The sequence below is a fragment of the Mycteria americana genome, chromosome 1 (assembly GCF_035582795.1).
Source record: "Mycteria americana isolate JAX WOST 10 ecotype Jacksonville Zoo and Gardens chromosome 1, USCA_MyAme_1.0, whole genome shotgun sequence".
NCBI classification, from domain to species: domain Eukaryota; kingdom Metazoa; phylum Chordata; class Aves; order Ciconiiformes; family Ciconiidae; genus Mycteria; species Mycteria americana.
The window spans coordinates 3,981,075-4,005,408 of NC_134365.1; the positions used below are offsets into that span (position 1 = coordinate 3,981,075).

The 24,334-nt window shown below is 49.7% G+C and overlaps 1 protein-coding gene across 4 annotated transcripts in view; it reads left to right on the forward strand.

The window, feature by feature from the left end:
• Positions 1-24,334, forward strand: part of PODXL (podocalyxin like) — a 43,249-nt gene that overhangs the window by 13,338 nt on the left and 5,577 nt on the right. For all 4 annotated transcript variants that reach the window (XM_075516589.1, XM_075516682.1, XM_075516753.1 and 1 more), the window contains exons 2-4: positions 15,379-16,266; positions 18,458-18,612; positions 19,399-19,464. In XM_075516589.1, the coding sequence (XP_075372704.1) occupies positions 15,379-16,266; positions 18,458-18,612; positions 19,399-19,464 (1,109 nt within the window). The remainder of the gene's footprint in view (positions 1-15,378; positions 16,267-18,457; positions 18,613-19,398; positions 19,465-24,334) is intronic.

Here is a 24,334-nt window from a genome sequence, read left to right on the forward strand (position 1 = left end):
ATTCGAGCATTTCAGCCTCTCATCCGTGACACTGTGGCCCACATAGAGAGGTCTGGGTACTGGAAGGAACCAGTGATGGACAGGCAGAGATGCTCACGTGCTAAGCAACCTCAGCTAACAGGGGCCAGGAGCACGCTTGCACCAGAGAGCAGTGTCTGGAATAGATAGGCTTGCTAGTTATTAATTATTTAAAGCAATAATAAAACTATCAATTACGGAGAGTTATCAATAAGCATTGCTAAAAGTCGCCGTTTGCTTTTGATGCCTCAGCTCTTTCTTGCCTCCATGGTCAGCAGGCTCAGGGCTTGATTTCTGAGAGCTGCCCTGACTGGAGTGAACGAGCATTTTGCCCAGATACTAATTTCGAGAGACATCTGGATGAGATGGGACTCAGGGTAACAGGAGGGTCTTTTTGCACATCTGGTTGTGCTTCTCCAAATGTGGATTTGAAGTCTGTGTGGGGATTTTTCAGTTGTCTCTTCTGCCTTTCTATAAGCAGGGATGCTGATTTTCTTGTATCTCATAAAACAGGGTAGCTTTTGCAGCAAAGCCATACTTTGATTTGGCAGTGATCACTTGCAAACATGACAGGGCTGTTCACGTAGCTGCAGCGTTCACCAGTGTAGCACATCCCCAGCGTGGGGCTGCATTTGCTTCTCCCCACACCTACACCCCGGCTCCAGGATTACAACCGGCAGCACCCACTGAATCCCAGTTCAGTGCCCTCTCCCTCACTCTCCTCTGCTCTGCTGATGGCTTTCTGCAGGTCCCATCACGGACCCGAGCTGCAGTCCCTGCCCTCTCCTCCCATCTCCAACTCCACCGCCACTCCAGCTCGGTTTTCTAAAGGAAATGTCCAAGCTGATGTGTCAGAGTTTCACGGCTGAGCCAAAAGCAGGATCGGGTCTCCACCGTCCCGGGAGCACAGTAATTTGGATATTATCATGAAGCCCAGCCTTGTGTCACCCTCCTGCACTCAGAGCCGCTGGTCAACTCTCTGGGACCCTTCCAAGGTGGGAGCCCAGTGTGGGGCTTGCAGACCTGCCGGCCTCTCTTAGGAAAAAGAGGAGAGTGATTAACAGCAGGGAGGGGATGCAGCTCCTTCTTCCTTCCTGCTTCCTTTGCTCCCTCCCCTTGCCCTGCCATGGCCTGCCCTGCGGCACGACGGCCAGACACTGCCCTGGAGAGAAGGCTTTCGGTGGCAGGGAGATGTCAGCGAAGCCCTGAGCTCAAAAGGTGACACGGACAGGGGTTTTTTTCCCATCCACATCACCCGGGGTGTAAGTGCTGCAAGCTTTCCTTTCCATCAGATACCATTTAGCATTTTCCTTCCTAACCAGTGCGTCTCTTCATGCTCAAACCCACTGGACCTACCTGTTCAGGAAACAGATGCTGAGTTTTTTGGGAGCTGAATATGACCACCATTGCATGCTATAACTGTATTATATATTACAATATTTTTTGCTGGAATTTCTCAGCACTCAACCATGCCATTAAAACACACCACAGCCTGCTTCCACTGAGTGCAAAGTGCTGCATCCCTGACCCGGCGACATCGCACAACTTCCCATGCTCTTCTGCTCAGCTGTAACCATGCAGGAATCTCACTCCTTGCTGGGCTGCTGGGTGGACAACATTGTTCCCCTATTGAGTCATAACAATGAGGTCATTGGGCTGGAAAGACAATGTCATTCAGCAGCCAAGAACCCAGCTGGCTGGTCCCGGTTGTGTCTCATCTCCTATGACAAAGCCACATTTAATTGACTAATTAAAGCCGTTGCAGGCTCCATCTTGGAAGGGGTGACCAAAATGTTCATTGTTCTTCGTCAGCATTAAGTCAGGCCAGTTGGCCGACTAATAAGCGAGACCCTCCTTCCTTCTCCACCTTGCTACTTGCTGCGTAGGCCTAAATTCCTGGTCCTGCCAATAGAAAAACCTCCTCAGAGATGAGCCACCATGTGTTTCAGAGCAAGCTAACTGCTTGAATGAGGACCCGAGGACCTCAAGAGAGCCCACCCAAACCCCACTCTGCTCCAACGTGACCCAACTCAAACCACTTTGGGATGGCCTCTCTGCATTGCCAACCCACCTGTTGTTGGACACTCGATATTTTGGGTTCCCAGCTCCCATAGGTATTTGATATTGCACCAAACCTATGGCATTGGGGTGCTCCTGTACTCTATATACCCTACAAGGACAATTTGCCTGGCCCACACACCCAGTGGGTGGGCCAACTTCATCCCATGACTGGCTGCGGACCAGGGGCATTTTTCTGCCCACTTATGGGTCATCTTTCCTTTTATGCACCTTTTGGGTGGTGCAGGCAGGGTACCCGCAGCGTAGGCAGAAAGCAGGGAACTGTCCAAGCAGTGGCAAGCTATGTGTCCGCAGTAAATCTCTGCTTCCCTCAACCAAGTGCTCCTGTAGTGCTGGGACCTTCACTGCCCTCTGAATGAAGATGTTTTGAGTCCTGAGACCAGTAGGAACTTCTGCTCTCCACATTTCTTGCTCTTACTGCTATTCTGAATAAGATCATCCTGTAAACAGTGAATAAATGTGCCCTAAGGAACTTCTCGGGATAAACGCTGTTTAGTGCTGCTAGGTTGCCATTTCCATTAAACCCTCAATTTTTTTCCTGCCCACAACATGATTGTCGTAAATCAGATTTATCTTCTTTTTGCTGCCCAGGCCCAGCTAAGCAGGAACGCTGGGTGTATGTTTACCGCGGCTGGTGTCCCAGCCCTAAAGCACAGCAGCCGCTTCTTTTGAAGAACATACAAAGCAAGGAAGAGGAGCAATTGTTTGGGAGGAAGTTGAACCATAATGTAATAGACTCCCATGGGGATTACTATTAGTAATTATTTGTATTGCTCTGGCACCTAACCAAGGTTGGGGCCCCAGTTAGCAAGGTGCAGGACCAGCCCTTAAATGAAGACAGCTCCTCTATCCGAAACCTATCTGCTCTTGCATGTAGAGACGGGGGAAACTGAGGCAGGGAGAGGTTAAGAAATGTAATCAGGGTTGTTTCAGAGGGTTGTGGCTGAGCAAGGATGTGAGCCAGTGCATAGTCCTTACAAGAGCATCCTTCCTCTCTGGGGGGAAATGGTTAAGGCTCCTCTACTTGTGTTGCTCACGGATGCATATAAGAGGCCACTGGGTAAAAAAGTATGCTGCGCTGGAGAATCCTGTGCTAGGACAGCACTGGAAAAGGTCATCTCTCACTGTCTGCGCCTTTCATTAGTGATTCTTGTGATCATGTGTGCAATTTTAAGGAGGGGAAGAGCAGAAGCTGTTGAAGAACGGAAGTTCTTCAAACAGAAACCGAGTCCCAGAGCTCTTGAAAAACAAAATAAAAAAAATAAAAGAGTTAAAATGGATATTCTTTTTCTGTAAAAGCGACTGTTTCAGGAGAGTTAAATAATGAGGCGATTATGAATTTGCCAACAATAGAAGTTGATCAGATTACACAGCCTGTAAAGCCAGATCGTCACTGGAGCCATTTGGTGGGAAAGAAACTCTGTGCCAGACAGTCTTTAAATAGTTTTGAATAGGAGGGAGGGTTAGCTGTGTCCTTCCCTTCCTAGGCTCTCTCCACCTAAAGAATAGCACCGAGCCTCCTGCCAAGTCCACCGTGTCCAGTCAATGCCTGAAGGCTCAACTCGCATGCACAGCTATATAAATATATGTAGGTGCATACGTATATGCATGTGTATATATAGAGCTCGAATTATCCGGGAAGACCCCACCCTTAGGGAGGTGTGGGTGGGGAGCTGAAGAAAAAAAAGGCGGGACCCAAAATAGCACCAACGCACAAAGGATCCCAAGGAAATGTGGAGCTCTCCTCACGGCATTAACAGGAAATCTCCCAGCTGCTGGCTCGGTAACCCTGGCTAGCCAAGGTCATGCGGGACTGATCACGGCAGAGGGACGGATCCTGCCATCCAGCTTGGCTCTTCTGCAAAAACATGGGCTGAGGGACATATGGTGGCAGCTTTTATGTCGGTGAAGGTTTGCAGGTGTCCCAGACATGGCTGCAGAGGAACCTGTCCCCAACATAGGCTGAATGAGCAGCAAAGCAGATGGCACTGGGAGTGGGTATTTAACTAGGAATCACCCAAAATTTTACTTGGAGAGTCTGGGATGCTTGAGGAGGTCACCAGTGCCTTTTGGAGGTGGCTCCTACATCACTTGGCATCACTTGTGCCTTTAGCCACTTCACATCACAGCACCTTTGAGTCTCGATGGACCAAAGATCATAGAATCATAGAATATCTCAAGTTGGAAGGGACCCATAACGATCATCCAGTCCAAGACGTGTTGAGCTTGTCGTCTTTGGGTCCATCCTGGCTCGGTGGTGGGCAATGCACGGATGGGCTGGGGGAGACAGCGTGACTCACAACCCCGAAAAGGTTAAAAATAAAGTTGTTGGCTGGAGGGTGTAAGTTTGGGCTGACTGGTGACTCATCAAAGGTGCTGGGCACACAAAGGAGGGTGAGGCTTCGGGTCTTATCGCCTCCTCGCCATCACTTTTCCGCTGGCCCTTTCTGCCCTCGGGGTGGGGGCATCCTCTGCATGGCCCCGCCGGAGCCTCCGTGGCAGGAGCAGGCAGAGGCTGTTGCGGGAGGGCGATTCCTGCTGTAAATCTTTGGGGGAGGTGGTGAGGAAAGGGAGGTGCAAGAAGCGGGGGACAACGCTTTGCAATGCTGCAGCGGTGCTGTGTGCCAGCACAAACTGACCTTCCAGTCACCCGTCTCCATTTTATTTCCCCTTGCACCGGAGCTGCCCTGTGACCGAGCTGAGGTCTCCTTATTTCTTTAGATTTGGAGTCTCTCCTCTTGTTTTCTGCCCCTTAGGGCTGCAGCTTGGACCTCCTCTGTGCCAGGCCTCCAGCAAGTGTCAGCCTCCAGCTGAGGTTGGCATCCTCAATTTTGATGGCACAAGTTTGGGCATTAGATCCCTGCTGCTAATGCCAGCTTTAATGTCCCTTTGTGGTCCGACTTTGTTGGGCTGTGAGGTCCCAGAGAAGCCAATAGTCCTTATTTGGGTTTGGGGTTGACTGTTTCCCTTGAGGAAGAGCACCCACCACAAGAAGGGGCATATTTCCTCTGCTCCCCACTCCTCATTGCAAGAGTTAGTGTGATTCTTACAAAAAGTGGGGATTTTTTGGCTGCAAAACCTACAGACAGGAGATCTGCACATTTGTCCCTTTGCGAGACCCTTGTGGCCCTCATCTCTCATGGCTAGAGTCTAGACACATCGCCGATGCACGGTGCCTAACTTGAGTGACATTAGATGTGACAACTCTTCCCCAGTGCTGGCCAGCTGGCAGAGGTTCAGCCAGCAGGATGAGTAGCTCAGGGCCAACTCCTTCCCTGCATTGCTCAACGTGAACCCAGATATGAAACCAGACAGCTGGAGAAGAGGGCAAGGCGATGAATTTGGTCTCCCAGTGCCACCCAGCAAGGCTGCTTCTCGCTGTGGATAGGCAAGCCCACCTTGCCTCTCTGTCCGCTTGCCTATCCTGTCCTAGAAGACAGTGGACAGTGGATGGACCCCACTGCCTGCTGCACCATGCACCTACTCCCCAGTCCTGTGGTGTGGTCTGTCCACTGTCTTCTTATTGTCCTCCCTTTCTCCGTGACAAAAACTGAGCAAATAGCAAGAGCTGCTGATGTGACATCAAATCTGACATCGATCAGAGCTTTCCATGTCCGTGAATCAGGAAAGGCCAACCTCAGCTGGTGAGGCAGGTGTGTCCCATCCCCATGTTTGCTCAATGTCAGTGCCCAGTGCAACATCTGAGGGGCTTGTTTGTGTGGGGACCATCACCACATTTCTCCTGAATTAACTTTCTTAAACTTCATCATCTCCCCCTTGTTGGCTTTCAGAGCTAAGGAGACTTTAATTTGATTTAACCTACTTCATTTTGGCTAAATTAAATGAGGGCTGATGTAAAGCCGAACAAGAGTGGCCACCTGGTGGGTTGTGTGCACTTTGACTAATCCACCCTGAAATCATACCTTCTTTTAATTTTAGATTAATTTTCTTGAGTACCTCTGTGTAGACAAGTCATCAGGCTGAATAAAAATCACTCCTGTCTCAAGGACTCATGTCCTCACTCCTTCTCAAGTTGTCTGGAGTAGTGCTCCAGGAAAACCCAGCAGGGGATGATTTGTCTTCCTGGGGTGAAAAGCATGAGGAGGAACTTCTTCTCTGTCTTGATGAATAAATCTGTCCCTCCAGCCATCCCCATGCACCAAGCGGCAGCTCTGGGCTGGAGAAAGGAGGTCAGGTCTCCAGGAGGGGCTGCTGTGATGTGACAGTTCAGCCCTCAAGAGCAAACCAGTGGCTTTGGCCAAGCAGCATTTAGCGTTGGCTTCTCTGAAGGTCTCCTTCCCACCACCTTGCTGCCAGCTTCATAGTTCCTTACTGCTGAAGTTAATTCATGGGCCAGCCTTCAACCCTCGCTGGAGAGAGGTAGTGAAGCTGGGCAGTCTCCTCATAGAACCAAGGTGGCATTGCCAATCTGGTAGTCTTAGTCTCTTGGTCCTTCCTATGGACCTGAGATTCAAATTCAGACAAATCTAGACTTTTAATCTATTTACTTTTGTAAAAAAACAGGCTTTTTTAGCACTCATGTTCACAGACAAAAGCCTGAAAGAGTATCTTAAAGACTTACAACATGGACGTCGTACAAGAAAAACCCCAAATGTTCAGTGTATAACCAAGTCATGTGGTCTTATGGCATTCTTGTGATTTTCAGTGTCATTTTGATTCACGGCCACTGTTTAGGGCCAGAGGTAGCTGGGCTTTACCTTGCTGCAGAGCAACTTTTGTGGCCCATTACTCAATGGAAACCTTGAGTTTCTTCCAAAGTCCCTGGGTGACTTTTGCCGAAATAGAAGGGTCTCAGTGCTAAATGTACCAGACATCGTGTCCTTCAGTCGATGGGAGATTGATGCTCGCTTGATACAGGAGTAGGCTGTACTGCCACGAATATTGCTTCGAAGCAGCAAGGTCGTCACAGGATAACTCCACACTAATGGCATAAATGAGGCAGGAGAAGGGCAGGAGCATGGCCGTTCTCTGTGCTTTGGAGGGTCTGGTCAGGCTGGGACATGCGGCTTTTTTGGCTTATGCTCCCCGCGTTTCCGGTCCAGCAGCTCCGCTACCATTTCCTGCACAATGGGGCGTTTCTGTTGAGGCTGCAAAGAGTCCCCGGTTCATTTTGCAGCCTGGGAAAGGTGCGGGGCTGGAGCCAGGTCCCTTACAAATCCTGTCAGCCCCCGGTGGAAAGAGGATGTTTCCAGGCTCGGTGATGAAAAATGTCTGGGGGTGGCATGGATAGAGGTGTGCATGGTCGTCTGTGTTTGTTTGCCTCCTTGACAACCTCGTGTGAAGGATTTCGGAGCCTTAGTTTTCCACATTGGTCTTCCTGTCCCCTTTTGATTATTTTTTCATCTTTCGCTTCACTTCTTAGATAGCTACAGACTTTCCATGGGAAGAGTCATGGAGACATAATCCTAAATAGGATGTCCTATGTTTATCCATAAGAGAGGCTGGACTGGTGCTTCCTCCCACCACTGGCATCCCTTGCCTCTGGCCGGAGCTGGCCATGGGATGGAGCACTGCCTGGGATGGACCAGTTGGGTCCATTTGGGTGAAAGATGCCTCTGATCACCATTTTCTGGCAATAACCAGTCTTCAAGGAGAAATTCAGGAGAGGTCCAAGCGTGGCATGGAAGACAATTCAACGACAACGTTTTTGAGAAGATGTGAGTGAGGAGTGCTGAGATACTTCTGCTGCCTCAAATTCACTGTCTGGTCATTAATTAGTACAGCAAATGAACCCATTTCTGCCTCCCCAAATGTGGTGTTTAGAGGGACCAAGGGAGCAAGGAGGAGATGTGACAGGGCTGCAAGGGAAGAGGAGTGTGTCCAAGTGGGGAGACGTGCCTTGGGATGATTATTTTTAATATTTGTCATACTTCCAAATGAAACAGCAGACAAGCTGAGCTGGCTCAAACACTTGCAGAAAGAGCCGATGGGGAATTTGTTAATGAAGCAGGTTTCTCATCAGAAAATGCCAGTTCATCAGATCCTGGATTTTGGGGACATGTGTTGCAGTCCTGGCAGGAAAGGTGTCTCAGGCTGCAGATGAGTTTCTTGGTCGAAACCAAGGAGGTTTAAAGGCTGACATGTGGATAAAACAAAGTGAGGCAGATGTAACAGGAGGGATGGAGCAGCCAAAGCTCGCATGAGGTTTGGTTCAAGTCCTGCTCTCTGAGCTTCAGGGTAACTTCCACTGGGTAAAATAGGGGCAAATTAAAATTTTCCCAGGTCTGAATTAAAGCAGAGCGACTTTGGCTACTGTAGGGATGTGAGTGGCTGCAAAATCCTGCAGACTGATAAGAGTCCTCAGGATGATGCTAAGGTGCTGTGGGGACATGCCCCAATCTCCAGCCGAGGGGTATCTCCAGGCTGCCAGTGCAGCCATGCAGGAGGAAGCCTTGGATGCTCCTCTCCTTCTGGAGATGGAGCAAAACCTCTCAGGGCTTGAAGAACATCCATTTTTCCCTGCCGTGTTCAGCCAGTAAAGGCTTATTGAGTAAGTCCTTCAGGACAGAGGCTGTGACTACAGGTTCATTTCATTTGACAGCAGAGAAGGGGACGCTTGTCAGTATTATTGCCTGGATGTCACCGTCACTTGCATGCAAGATCTAAACAGCACCAATGTGAAGGGTCTTTTCAATAGAGCCTTTCCACCGTGGGGTAAAGGAGATTCCCTGCTAAAAACAAGCCCCGTGGCTTTAAATCAGAGTCCAGACATACTCATTTCCTTCCTGAGTGATACTGTAGCACTAATTGGATCCAGCCATTAGGTCTCATCTTTAATATTTTGCAGTGCAATTCTATCAAGACTGTTCTGCAGCAGTTTTTATTCTGGCCGGGTTTTGGAGAGGATAGACATTCCTGTACTGGATAATTGGACTGATGGATTAGACTCTGAAAATGCTCTGGCAGCAGCTGTTGGACCTTTCCCCATCTTCTCACCCAGGAAGCCAAGTTAGTCTTTGGCCTGGGTGAAACCATTTCATAATGCTGATGGTGAGACTGGCAGCAAAGGGGTTGGGTGATGTCAGTTTGGAAGTGTATCTTCTGATGTGGAGAGTGCCTCTTTGCAAGGGCGAAGTGTGGTGTGCGTGCTAACGGCATCCTTGTACCACAGCCCCCACCGACATCTCAGCAGGTAGCTAGGGAGGATGTTTGGAGCCCGTCTTTCCCTAAGCAGATGGAAGGGAGAGAGCCTCTACACAGGCAAAATTTAAAACCCCTGTGAGGTAACCATTTGCTCTGGTAGCCCAGCTTAATTCCAGGATAAATAATGCCGTTCTGTGATATCCTGCCAATCTGATCACTCTCACAGTTTTAAAAGGAGGTGACAAATTTCCTGTCCTCTGCAGCGACTGGTCTCTGCTCCAGCTCAGACTCGGCTGCATTGCAGCGGGTGGGTAAAATCCTCCTTTTGCTCAGGAGCCTCTTGCGATGCAAAGAAAAGACCAGGAGCTTCCTCACTCACTTTGGTACACACTTTTCCCTAGCAAAGACCACCTCTGGAGCCTCAGCCCCCACCTTCCTTTTGACAAACTCAACCCATTGCCCCTATTTAATCAGGAAAGGCTGCAAAAAAGGAGAGGCAAATATGAACTTCCTCAGGCCTGGCTCACATCCCTTCCCCTTCCCTGGGTTGCTCGGGCTCCTTAGCTTTCTCATCCCACCTTGGGAGGAGCAGGAGCCAGCTGGCGTAAGGCTCTGAGCCGGGCTCAGCCCACCGGCGTGGGGTGTGTCACCCACCATTTCCTAAGTTATTCTTTTGGGTTTCCTTTTCTCACTATTAATAGATTTTCAGCCAATCTGAGCTGTTTCAACAAGGTGGATGGGGGGGGGGGGGGGAGGCGTTACCAAAATAGGAAGCGGGAAGCTGTTGGGCAGGGAATTAATCAGAGGAGCTGCGTGGAGAGGTGGTGGCTTCGGGTGGGCTGATGGGAGGAGGGACAGGACATGCCCTTTCGCTTTGCGTTTTGTGCTGATTTGCTTCTCTTTTTGTGCTCCAAGCCGTGACCTTTCCAAACGAGCTAGTCCCCCCCAGCATCTTCCCCAGCCTGCAAAATACTATGCATCGTCTGCAACGAAGCTACAACCAGAGCATCACTTCATGGCATGGTTAGTGGTGGTGCACAGCAGCTGACAATTGTGGCCCTCGACTGATATTGCAATACTCTGATGTGGCCCTCGACTGATACTGCATTGGCACAAACCAGCGTGCCTTTCCTTTTACATTTTGGGTGACTTTTCACATCCCAGCAGCTCCTGACCAGAGCACTCCCACACCAGCCCTGTCCAGGAGCTCCCATAGCAGCAGGGACCGACAGTGGCACTTCCAGCCTCCCAAATATTGCTCACCGGGGGCCGAACAAGCCCCTCTTGATAGCTAGCAATAAGGGAAAGTTCTCTCCCCTCCGGGGCTGTCCCCATCGCCGAGACACCGTATCGCAGGCACGGTCATGGAATACACATATCCGGAAATGAAATCATGTTTTTGCAGCGGACTGATTTCCTCCGGGCTGTTTGGCCGCCGTGCACACAGATGCATGCGTGGAGCAGGTCTCCTCCTGCGGGTCTACCCCACAGCCAGCACAGAGGTGCAAGGGTTTGGGGTTTTCGGAGTGATACGTGCAAGAGGAGAGGTGCAGAGCAAAGCATTAGACTCACTGCAACCACTGCTGCCAAAATACACCGGTAGCTGCTATATTACACTAATTTTCCTTAAAATGAGGGAATTGATGACAGTCCAAAAAGTGAAATCAAATAAGTGGCCTTGCCCTGCCAAAATGCAGCCAGGAAGGTCAGGGGGCAGGTAGTTTTTTCTGCCTTCTGGAAAACAGGGTGAGGGACTCTGGCTGAAATTCAAGTGAACTTTCTTTTGGAAAGAATCTCCTCCTGATAAGGGGAGTGATATCTTAGAGGGCCTCTCCTCCATCCTCCTTCTCTCTCATAGCACACATTATATCCTTTTGTCTCCGGGGCTCACGGCATGAAAGGGTCATTTGTTTCCTGCAAAAGGATGTACTGTATCTTTGGTGAGTAATTTTCATGCTAAAGGGACACCAAACATAATCCTGTCCTGTCTGGCTGTTATTACTGCCAGCCTGTGGATACAGGGGTTTTCTCCTTCGACCAGATCATTTTCGTTTCTTCTGTTGAGGACAGTTGTCAGGCAATACTGGCTACCAGCCCAGGCAAACAGGGGCTCATTACCAGTTATTACCCCCGGGTCTGCTGCTGAGATTTGGCACGGGTGGCCAGTTAGGGAGGAAGAGATAAAAAAAATAGTTCTCTGGCGTTTGAAAGAGATATAGCACGTGTGGAAGGAAAACGGTGACTCCTGGGCTTGCAGTGCTCTCGCTGCTTGTTCTGTATTTGTTTCTGCTTTGGAATTGAGTATTTGCTAGGCTTCTGAAAATGAGAGTTTGCATAAGCCAGGTCTTCTGCAGGTGGTGAACCTGCAAGACACCAAAAAAATGCAATTTGTTTTTCCCCAGTCTAAGTAAAATACATTTTTTCCCAGAGTTGCAGTGAGACAGAGTCCCTGGACAAACAACTAATATTAAGCCCAGAGCAATAAAACTGCAGAAAGGTGTGCAGCCCCACGACTGCAGCAGCATCTGGCTTCTTGTGCAACAGCAGTGAGAAAACAGTTTAATTTAATGCAACGGGATATACGACAGCAGTACAACAGCAGATAAATACAAACAGATAATACAACAGCAATAATAATTCTTCGGAATAGTCTGCTTTGAAACAAGCAAGCTGTGGGAGAAGAAAGGCAAAATCTGGTAGCAGCCCAGCTGAGCTGGGGTGGAGGTTATTAAAGAAACATCACCTTCAGATCAAATTTGGGATGGGAGATCTTTTGCAAAGGGCTTCCCAGTGGTCCCATCCAGCCCGATACATCAGGAGCAGGTTTGTAGGGAGGGAATGGTGCGGTGAAGCGTTTTCTGGCTCATATATCATTTGTGTTGCCACTTGCCAAAGGGATGCAGGTCATTACCCACCAAAGGAGAGTGATTTCTACCTCTTAGCATCGCCTGACCTAAGCCAGGCCCATGTAGTAGGATGGATATTGTCCTACCTGCCCACGTGGTCCGCACCCATTGAATGCATCCATCCATCCATCCATCCATCCATCCATCCATCCATCCCCCTGCATGGTGGCTCACCACTTCCAAGCAGGAGTGTGCTGGCTCCTTAGTTTGCTTTCAGCCCACTTACATCACTGGTCCTGGCTTAATGAGGAAGAATAAATTGATCTTTTAACATCTTTGACCTTAGCAGGAGAGGAGTGCTAAGAGTTGATGCAGAGATATGGAAAGATAAAATACTAGTAAGCTTTGTGGGCATCAACTTGAGTCTTGGTTCTTCTCCCAGTTGCTTTTTTGGGCTGCATCACCTTGTGTCCCTTGGAAGAGGTCCTGCCACCACACCAGGCAGGGCAAGCCTGGAGGATCACACCAGCTTTCCCCATCAGCAGAGCAACCCCTTGTTTTGGGCTTTTTCCCCCAATTTTTGCTAAAAGTGGTAAAAACGTAGCTGCAGCTCCCCAGGGTGGGACGGGGAAGCACTGGGGCAGGGATGCCAGTTTCTCCGCTCATGGGGTCCCAGCTGGCCACTGGGCCTGGCCCAGAGCCAAAGCATGAGCCTGCCCCTTTCTCTTTTGGACCAAGTTGAATTGAATTGTCTTTTCTACCTCTCCTTCAGCGCATGTTTGCTTCCTGCCTCTCTGGGATGGTGCCGGGACATGAAAAGGAAGCAAGAGCAGTGGGGGATTTCCTCCACCTTCCTTCCGACCCTTTCTTTATTTACGTCTCTTTTGTGTTGTTTCTACCTTTAGGGGATTTTTTTTTTTTTTTTTTTACTTCCCTTGTTGTCAAAAACCCTGTCAAACTTTTACAGCCCTATTTATGGGATAGACCCATTTTGTGGCTAACTGGATGAAAACTCCCTCCTATCTTCTGCACCTGGGTTTCATGTGCTAGGTGTCCATGCCTGTGTTTTGCTTCCTTACCTCTTCTCCTGCAGACAGTGGTCGGTCTCTAGGAAATACGACTTGTCTCCACAAAAGCTCTTATCCCGCAGATGTAGTGTTGCAGCCTCCCCATCCCAAATCCCACCCCCCAGGTCCCATCTCAAATAAACCTCCACACCCCCCTGAGGTCCTGATGTGGTGGGGTTAGATTTCCCCAGCAGCATGAATCTCAGAAGCTCAAGCTTTCATCAGATCTTTGAAGCACAACCAGTGCTAATAAACAGGCTCTGAAGAGAAACTACTTTGCCAGTATGCCAGCACAGAGGAACGAAGGAGATCTCTGGAGAGGAGCATTAGGATATGGCTAAAGATCAAACCTTGGATGTGTGACTCCTGTTTTGGAGGGTTGGAAAAAATACACAAGTGCCTCATGGGGCAAAAACATAGCCCCCTGCACAGTCATCAAATGGAAGACACACACCCTCCCCTCCAAAATCAGGTTGTTGTCTTGACTCCAGACAGATCCACGGATCAAGTGGCTCAGTGCAGCCTGCGGCTCCTGAAAGGTGAAAAATTGGTTGAACCTTTCCTGGGGTGAATTTGAGCAAGAGCCCAGAGCTGGTGGTTACCATGTGCATTGGGGGGAAACGATCTCCGTGGCAATTAATGGAGCACCTGCAGTGGTTACAAACAGAAAAATGGACCCAAATTTTTATATCCAGTCTAGTAGTGAATATACCACGTTTTAGCATTGCGGGATGTTGCAATATTTTGTCAGGCAAGCTGTCCTTCAGCTGCATGCCTCACTGAGAAACAGCTTCGTAATTTGAAAATTTAAAGTATTCTTCAGAAACCAACTGCAGACATCCTTATGTATGATAATGTAAGATAACTGAGCAATGGGCAATCCTCTTTGCTTTGAGACCAAGCTTTTTTCCCACTTTGGTAATGTCAACTTGCAGTGAAATACTTTGTGGATTTCCTTAAAAACAAATAAGCCATGATGAAAGTAGCATTTCTATGTGATGCACAAATGCAGGGTAAAGACCATGGAAAAACACATGGGAATTTCATGGTTCAGGTGGTGTTAAGGATTTGCATGGTACGTGTAGATGGAGCCCTTCATTTTCCTGGCTTGCTTCTCCTTTTCCTAAATGCATCCTTTGATTTTTTTTTTAAGATTTTTCCTTTGAAAGTGAACACTGACTTTAAACATTTTTATGTGACTTTCTCAGGCTTTTCAGAATAGTAAAATAATCAGCTAAACAAGTATGTGATTGTAGATTGGTGATAATATTTGCAATGGGCAGCTAAACTGAACATCCTTAAAATTAAAATAATGCAGCTCTAAGTAAAAGCTTTTTGTATTTACTTGCAAACTCTGTGCAGTGTTGACCCATTCTTTCAGAGCAAGTAGAATAAATATTGTTTCCACAGTTCACCTAACTGGGAATTTCAGTGTGTACAAATTTTCATAGAATCAGAGAACGGTTTGGGTTGGAAGGGACCTTTGAAGATCGTCTAGTCCAACCCCCCTGCCATGGGCAGGGCCATCTTCCACTAGGCCAGGTTGCTCAAAGCCCCATCCAACCTGACCTTGAACACTTCCAGGGATGGGGCATCCACAGCTTCTCTGGGCAACCTGCTCCCATGTCTCACCACACTCAATTGTTTGACTCTGTGGATTCAAGTGAGAGTGCCTATTTTATGATGTTTTTATAGTAATTATCTGAGTTTGGGAGGGAAAAAAAACCCCTAAGTTGAAACGTGAGCAATTAAAGAAACAAAGCATGAGCTTGCAAAAAGAATGTAACTTTCAGAGTGGTCAGAAGTGTCACCTTATTTATCTGAGGCTCCTCACCACTTCAGGGATGTGAGAGACCCTCGTAACGGGGTTAGACAAACAGCATTCGGCACATCCCTTGCCTACTCCCTTACAAGGTCTGGACATACTTTATTTTGGGAATGACTTGCAGGACTCTGCATGGGAGCTGGTGCACCTCCCATCTGAGGGAGACCTGCCTTCGGGGAACCAGCAGGTCTTGCCCTCCTGCTCACCCTCCAAACCCCTGTGAGTTTGACTTCTCCTCCTCTGCTCTGCTTTCTGCTTGACACGGTGATACTACAATGTGGCATTTGGTATGAGTTTAGAGAGCATGAGACAAGCCCTGAGTGAATGACTCATGGTTTCTGGTCAGCATTTATTTCTACAAATACCTGTTCTGGGTGGAAACCAAGGGTAGTTTGCTGAAGTTCAAAGTTTATCTTGGCTTTTTTTTACTTTTCCCTAGGTGTCAGCTCTCAGAATGTCACAAACACAACTACTGCAAACCCAGGAGAAAATAGGCAGATCACCACTACTACAGACACCAGCAAGATGCAAGGGACCAGCCCTACAAACAATTCAGAAAACCCATCATCCACCTCTATGACGTCACCTGCCGCAGTTCAAGGGGCCGCCCCTACAAGCAAGCCGGGAAACCCACCGCCCACCGCTGTGATATCACCCACCACTGTTCAAGGGACCACCACTACAAGCAACCCAAGAAACACCTCATCCAGCCCTGTGACGTCACCTGCCACCGTTCAAGGGACCACCCCCACAAGCAACATAAGAAACCCACCACCTGCCTCCACGACATCGCCCGGCCTGTCTCAGCAGGTCAGCTCCTCAACCAGCTCCGGATCCTCAACAGCCACCCCTGCTGCAACCTCCAGCGTGGCCCAGCAGAAGACCAGCCCTCCAGACAGTTTGGGAAGCTCGGCAGCCACCACTGCTGCAAATCCTGTCCCCGCTCATGCGAGCAGCTCTCCAGCCACCCAAGGAGGTTTAGGGATTGCTGTCACATCCTCTCCCAGCGTGGATGCTCAGCGAAGCCAGCCTTCGGACCAGTTGACCAGCACTGCTGCAAGCACTGGAGTCCCAACAAGCAGCCTTTCCCCTGGGCTCAAGGACTATGGTGTTTCTTCTCCCACATCTGTTGCCCCGCAGCCTCACTCTTCTCCCAGTTCTCCAGTCCAGGGACTGGCCTCTTCCACCAGACCTGGAAGCATCGACACTTCTGTTACCCCTTTTGATGGATCCGTCTCCCCCACCACTAGTAAAGCATCTTTGTCTTTACCACCTGGCAGCATCAACAAGGTCTCAGAGGCAGCCACCACACCGACTCTTGGAGCAGGTACCAGAAGAAGAGAACCTTGATTTCTTGGGCTGGGAAGCTGTTCTGTTCTTTTCCTTTGGATACCCTAAATACCTCCTGTCATTATGGGGTGTCATCACTTTGTCTCATTTTAGGACTTTCCAGCATAGTTGTCTCCATGACAACTGGGTGTTTAGGTCCCTGTTGTCATCGGTGGAGATCAAGTCAATGCAGTTAGTGAAATTCAAACTGGCAAAGCGTAGACATCGGCTTTCAGATGGACCAAACTGTGCTTGAAGCACCATCAACTGCAATGACTCGATCTTCAGCGACTGCAAAAGGGAGCCAGCAGCGATGAGTTTGGAGGTGGAGACTGACATTGTAGAGCTGGTGAAACAGATTGACAGCACCCTGAATGCTGACTGTAGAAGATCCCTAGTATGGCTGACAGCTTAGTGAAGGCTGTCTGGGCATGCATAGAAAATAAGCTTTAGATGACTAAGGAGATTTTGTGGCTAAACTCTGAGTCTACAACCTCTAAACAGTCTAAGCAGTTAGGTAGGATATTCATCATTGCTGCGGGGCGTTTGGCTGCTGACTTCTGTCTAAGCAGCATTATGAGTGTCCACGTGGTGTTTAGGATCTTGTTGAACACCATTAATATGTTTTCAGTAGACCTCTGGAGCTTTATAGAGCCATGTTAGTTCATAGGTGTCCTGGTGTCCGCAGTCTAGGGTCCCCTTTGGCGTTTTGTCTGGTAGCATTTATGGGGAAGCAAGCACACTGTGGGACTGTGAGAGCTCCATGGAGCCTTCCAGACTTGGGTGGGATTGTGGGTTCAGATCACATCTGGCTCTGAATAAAAGCTGTGATGACACTGAAGCTCTTCATTATCTTCCTCTGGAGGTTTCCAGCTACCTGCAGTACAGAAGCCACTTAAAAAAACATTTCCTTCCCCCTCAGCCTTCCAGCTCCTCCTCGCTGTCAGCATCACTAAATGGGCCAAGGTCTTAATACAAGACCATCTTCACTGGCTTCATCCAAGTCATCTTTTGAGCATGTTAGCAGGCATTAGGAGGTGAAATGGGTGTGTCTTCATGAAGGATGTTTCTTTCCCCTCCTGCTCCACAGGATTGTTCTCCATTAAAGGATGATATATGAAATTATGTTAATTCAAATTTGACCTCAAGCATTGAGCATGAAGAGGTTTAAAAAAAACCTTTATATTTAATAAATAGGTGAGAGAATGCAAGAGAAACAGATGGCTTTGAAATTAATTATCTCCTGGAGCCTTCAGAATGTGTCTGGGAGAGAAATATCCCTCATCTTTTCTGTGGAAGAGGCAGGAGTCCCAAAAGCAAACAGGCTGTGAACAGGATGTGGCATTTTAATTCTCTTTGTCACCATTTAAGGATCAATTAGGAACCCAGGGATGGAGAACCATTTCTTCAAAAGGATGTGGGGAGTCAGGAGGCTGCTATGTTCCTTGCACTACTCCCATTGCACAAGGAACTGTAAGATGCTACAGACCTTAACAAAGGCATCTGAGATGATCTCAGGTATCTGAGACACCTGCATGGGGCTGGTAGATGTGGGGTATGTGCCCTTCTGGAGTTGCAGGCAGGCAGGACACCCCAGGCTGTCTCTGACAGTACCAGGCACTACTTCTAAGCATGTCATCCTGGGCTTCTTCCATAGCTGATGGAGATGCAGTCAACAGAGGTTACGGCATTTCATCCCCTCCTAACGGAGGTGGCTGCAGTTGCCAGTGGGATTGCACAATTAACTCCATTCACTGGGAGATCCTGGTAGCCAGCTTAGATAGTCTACCTCTGTTGTAGAAACCTCCATGGATGACACCCCAGATAAAGTGAAATGAGGGCCATCCCATTTACCCAGCAATACTCCTTTTTTTAAGTGATTACCCAGCTACCAACGCACAGCTATCATAGCCTTTGGGTTCATCTCTCCAGAATAGTCTGATAGGTTTCAGCAGCAGAAAATACAATCCGCAATAATATTTGTTTTCATATCACAGTTAATTTAAAAAAAAAATAAAAAAGAAAGAAGAGACCCAAAACCTCTCCAAGCTTTGACACAGTGAGCTTCAAGGCAGGGCTAGAGCTGAAAACTCATTTTCAGCTGCTCACGAACGGACCTGTGTCAGCTGTATCCTCTATAGTGTATCAGTGTCTGTCTGCTTGTTTTTTGCGGTACATTGGGGACCCAGACCAGAGAAGCCATGACGCTGGATCTGTGTCAACCAAACCTACAAGTGCTGACCAGAGCCCTGCCAGTGCACAGCCATCAGCCCCAGCCCCGGGGGACCAGACGGCGAGCAGCAGTCCTGGCCACCAGCACCCTAACGCTTCTTTCCAAAATGAGGTAATGACACCTACGGGAAGGTGGGCACTTCATAGTCGTGTCTATTAAATTTAGCTGGCGTCCACGTACGTGTAAAGCCTGTAGCCCTTCTGCTGTGCGTGTCTGTGTCAGAGAGATCTGCTTTAGGAAAACATGAGGCAGCAAAATAATTCTAGATTAAACCCATTTCTCCCATAGCTTTCCAGTGAAGAGATGCGAAGGATGGAGGTGAAGGGGATTATGGTCTGGGTGCTGAACAGGAAGAAGTGAAATTTGGGAAGAGAGAGGGAAGCATTATGGAGAGCAGAAGCTGCCTTGGGGCAGACTTGGACATGATGAGAGGACAAAGACCACGATTCAGCATCAACCATTTATGGATGATAGTAGGAGGAAATGGTTTGGGAGCATAGTGGGGTCTCAAAACACAAGCCAGGATAACTAAAGGGCTGAGAATCCTGTTTCTAGATGCTCGTCTTTTGTAGGGCAGGACTGCATCATGACCCACTGGCATGGACCTTCCTACTGCCCAAGCCAATTCCCGCTTTACCCCATACTGCAAATCCTAAGCCTGGTTTGGGAAGTGCATTAGCAAACATCCCACAGACAACCATGTCAGTTAGCTGTGAAAACCCTTTCCACATATAAAGGGTTGAGTGAAGGGCTCCCGGGCCTGTCTCGTTTCCATAAAATGGATCAGAGCTTTGGTTGGGATGTCTCCTGGCTTGGGGCAGTCTGTTGTATCGGTGACCAACTGTCCTTCCAACCTATGTCAATGATTTGAGAGTTGCTTTTGTTCTGTCTTTCCAGGTCATCTGTAAAGACCAGGTGCAAAATAATTGGCCCACCATATATCTGAAAGAAGCTAAAACCTGTGTAAGTACCACTCTTTGGGATTTCTATGTAGGATTAGCAGCTGTGTTGCTGTTGGAGATCCGCTTTTAACCTGTGGTACTCTGAGCATGCAAGCCTACAGAGATGAAAGCAAATTCATCAAAACAAGATGCAACCACTTTTGGGGTGTAAAATGGTAAATGCAAACCCACACTCAGCAGTATCACCCAGTGGGGGATATGGCAGGAGGAGAAGAGGCCCATGTGGTCTTCTTCAAGTAGAAGGACCAGCTGAGCCCGCCCAGGTCTCAGAAAAAGAGCAATGGGAAATTTTAGAGGGTGAAACTTTCCCTCTGCAAAGGCTAATGGGAAAGCTTTTTGCCTTTGCAGAGCGGCCAGAAGTTCATCCCAAAACCCAAGCAAAAAATGTGGAGTTCCTCTACAGTTGTTGTGTACTTGGTGAGATCTTGCAACCTCACAGCTGGGGTAGCGTGGCACCCAACTGCAGAGCAACTGGGAAGCACAGCAGCCTGGAGTTTGGGACTCACTATGCTCCTCAATGCTATATCAGCTCTCATAGAACGCTAAAGTGAGAGCAAAAAACTCCATTTAATTTGTTTCAGACCCTCTGCAAGACCAGGGAGTAGTAAAATGTGGTGCCAAGGTTGGGGAAAGGCAAGCCCAACCCAAGACTATACACCAAGACCCCTTCTTCTGGTGGGTGGGTACTGTCTGCTGGCTTTTCTGAGGGATACCCACCTTCAAATTTATTCTTGTGGAAACTATGAGTTTCCTGTAATAAGGAAGATGCAATATATTGATAACTTCTAAATAGGCTGAAGTTTTAAGTTTATGACAAAGAGGAAGAGACAACACCACATGGCTGATGAGATCTTGACAGCGTGATTGTATCTATCGGAGCTGTGGGTAGGGCTCAGGGGTGGGTTTTGGCATTACAATGCTCTGGTTTCTGGATCTCAGCACTGCCAAGGCAGTGTAAGCATTGGGAAATTGGCACTTCAGGGACCTTCTCACAGCTTATGCTGCACAGCATCAGAAAGCTGCTCAGGTTTATGAACCTCTGCTGTCCCATTTGTGAAATGGACTGACTCTTGACTTCACCGTACGCTGGCGAGATGCAAAGTGAAGCCACGGTGTGTTCATAAAACCCCTTGAGATACGTGCTGAGACAAGCACGATCGCTCCTACTGACCACAGCGGCTCTTGAAATTCCCTGTGGCTTGGTGGTGGCCCTGCCTTGGCAGCCCTGGAGAGGGCTTGGACCTCCCAGTAGCACCCACCATGCTCCTGGAGGAGGGGAAGCACTTGGCTGCTGCCATCTCATGGTCCTCCCCTTCCTACTTTGGCTGCTGCTGGGTGTAAATGCTCCTTGCCTGGACACCTGCAGAAATGATGATGTTCTTAGCCATGCTGTCCTTAACATTGAGGATGACTCCAAGAAGGGACCTTGTTACCATGATGCCCGTGGCCCAGACGCCACAGCAGGACAGCCTCTTCTGAGAGCATCCCCTGCCCTGCTTCATGCAATGTCTGAAACTGCAGCTGTGTCCACACTGGGAAAGCTTCCCATCAAATTTTATATTATATATTATATTATATATACATACAAATATTTGTATGTATATATTCATACAAATATTTCATTAAATTGACAAAATCTAATTTCAGAGCCTAAAGCACCCAGGCGACTTATGACCACGCTGGTGTTTAATGCTTCCCTCCTCCTTCTGGGCGCAGTCATGTTCTGTGCCGAGCTGCTGTCCTCCCCGTGGCTTCCCTGAAGCTGTGCTGGGAGTCTTTTTGGAAACGAGGATGGTAAAGCTGGGAAGTGCCAGTGCGCAGTGATATGCTGGTGAGCTAAGGGGTGAGCGGACATCACAGCTTGGCATCATCCATTGCTCCTCTCCGCCTGCTCCGCTGGGTGATGGAGCTCTGGACCTGGCGAGCCAGCGAGTCTGCCGCCCTGTTTCCCTTAGATTCCTCTGGGCATAATAACGAGCCGAAGCACTGTTAGTACAAAATGCCAATTACACCTCAAAACAGCTGCAGAAAGACTGCAAGGGTGCATCCTCCTATAGCATCGCCCTCCTCGGCTGCCAAAACACCTCCCACCCGCTTGCCGTTAACTTTCCACTCGGCGTATTCCTGAAAATTGCAACAAATTTTATGCCTCCCAAGCCCAGCAGATAACAGAGAAATGGCACTATCTGGTTTCCCTGCTTTGTAGGCCCGGTAAACAAGTCTCTAGCCAAATCTTGACAGCAAAGTAAAAAAATCCTTTGCATTTCACAACCCGTGGGAAAACAGGAAAGTACGCGCTATAAGGAGAAATGTTCCAGAAACGGCTCCAATCCTGGTCTGCAAGAGCAAGCCAGAGTCAGGGCGGCATTGTACTAAAAGCTCAGCTCCGGAGAGAAGCCGGGGAAGCATCGAGGGCAATGCGGGGGCCCCGTGGTGCGGGATGTGCCCAGGTCACCCATGGCAGGGGAGAGGGCAATGCAGGCCCCCCTCCCCACCCCCACGCAGAGATGGGCTCATGGAGCAGCACTGGCGATGCAGACACCCAAGCAAAACGGTTGGGACCGAACCTGGGAATTGCGGGCATTGCACCCCGCTGCACCTCAGTTTCTCCAGCTGCAGTACATTGAAAAAGAATAAAAAACCACCTCGATCTGTAAATCTTAAAAAAAAGAGCAAAATACATGGTTGGTACCACTTTGTGGACCAAAGGTACTTTATGGGCTGGTCGGTTCCCACCATCCTTCCTCTTCAGGTGATGCTTTTAATCAGTGCTGAAGCTTGGTCCATGTTCCTGCACCCTCCCTTTTGCCCCTTCTCCTTCCTTTAATTACAGCAGGATCTTAATGAGTTTCCTAACAAAGCTCATCATTAGCTCGATGCCTTACATTACATAGGATGACTTTCCCAAGGTCTGGCTCACAAATGTATCTTCAGCTGCGTTCTCCTTGGCTGCTTGGGATGCTCCAGCCTTGGGATGGATTGATGGATGGATGGCTGCTCTGTTCCTCATCCCAACCCCAAAATGCCTGAGGTGAAGCAAGAGGTGACCATGTCAGAGGTGGCTGGTGTCCCCCAGGCTCTGATTGAGCCACACAACCCTGTGGCCACCTCCCAGGGGGCCAGCGTGGCTCCTCCATCATGTCCCCAGCTGGGACGCAGATGCGCCCAGCATGGCAAGTCAGAGGATGCTGAGGAGGACCAGAGCCTGCTCCAGCCAGGGGATGCAAAAGCAACAGCAGGACTACCTAGACCTGCACCCAGGTGCCCGAGAGAATTTGCTGTGTTACACCCACCGGTCTGAGGACAGCAGCACGGTCCCTGGAGCAGGCAGCAGGACAGCCTCACCGAGCAGGGTCACGGTCCCTCTCGCCCCGTCCAGCTGGCGGAGGCGGTTTGTTGACTCAAGTGCTGTTACCTCATTTGGGGATGTTAGTTTTAGGTCCCCGCCAGTGTGGGAACCGGATTCAAGCTTCTCGGCAGCGCCTGTCAACTCCAGCCAAGGAACGCGAGCAGCTCCGGCGGCGGGAGGGGAGAGCTGCCGGGGCCACGGCACCGCTGCCGGGGCATCCCTGCCGGCTGCAGCAGCCTTACCGCATCCGTCTCCAACCCTGGAAGGGCTAAATCCCTCCAGCTCAGCCTCTAAAGGGGTTTAGGCACCCCTCACCATCCAGCAGCCAAGTGGTTCGGTGCTCAGCTGGGTTTTAGCCTCGCATCTGATTTCCCTTCCCACCCAAAAAAAAAGCATTTTAAAGATTTTTTTTTTTTTTTTACCCCGCGGAGTGGTAGGAGGAGAAGTGGGTTATTAAGGGCTGGGGAAAGGCAGAGCTACGGCAAAACCTGGGGACGGAGGATGCAGGGAGGCAGCGGAGAGGCTTTTCATGCAGAAAGTGCTGCCCAGGCAGGGATTGATAAACTGCAGGACATTTAAAGCGTAGGAGCACAACCCAGCGTCCGAAGACGATAAAAACACCCCCCCGACCAAGCCGTAACCCTCTCCTCCCTGTCCCGCTGGGGACGAGCTTCCTGGAGGATGGTGCCTTGCCCAGGTCTCGTCTCGCTGCCCATGGGCTGCCCTGGCACAGGGCTGCGGGCAGGTTTCCCACCCAGCTCCTTTCCCAGGGATGCGGCCGGGATGGCGCAGGCTCAGCGGAGGGGCCTGCGGGAAGTTTCTCCCCATGCAAAGCGAAAGGACAGGCGAGGGCCAGCGGCGGTTCCCAGGGATGGCCAGGGCCTCACGATGCTGAGCTCGCCCTCGCGCTGTGCCTGGGACCCGTCTTCCGCTCCGGCAAATGCATCCTGTCTCCACCTCTGCTTCCCAAATATTTAGATAAGATGGGGTGAGATTAGGTGCCTTCCTCAGCTGGGCGGCTCCCGTCCTTGCGGTGGAGTAAGCGGGATGCTGCTGGCCATCCGTGCGAGCGGGACCCGGTACGGATGGTATTGCAGAGGGAGGGGAGGGTTTGGGGTGTAGGAGCAGAGCCTTTCCCAGCCGGGGCACGTGCTGCCTGGCACCTTGTGTCAGTGTGCATGGAGCACTTTTGCACGCAGGACCTGTGCAGGCAAGACCTTGCGCACGTAGCATCTATGCACGAAGGACCTGCGCACGCACGACGTGTGCAAGCGGGAGGTGCACGTACGGCATCTCTGCACGTAGGACCTGTGCACGCAGAGCGTCTGCGTGCAGAAGCTATGCAAGCAAGGTCTGCGCACAAAGGATCTGTGCAGGCAGGATCTGCGCAGGCAAGCAGGACCTGTGCAGGCAAGGCCCGTGCACACAGCTCCTGCGCACGCAGCATCTCTGCGTATAGGACCTGTGCGTGCGGTCCTGCGCAGGCAGCATCTGCGCCCGCAGGAGCTGTGCGTGCAGGAGC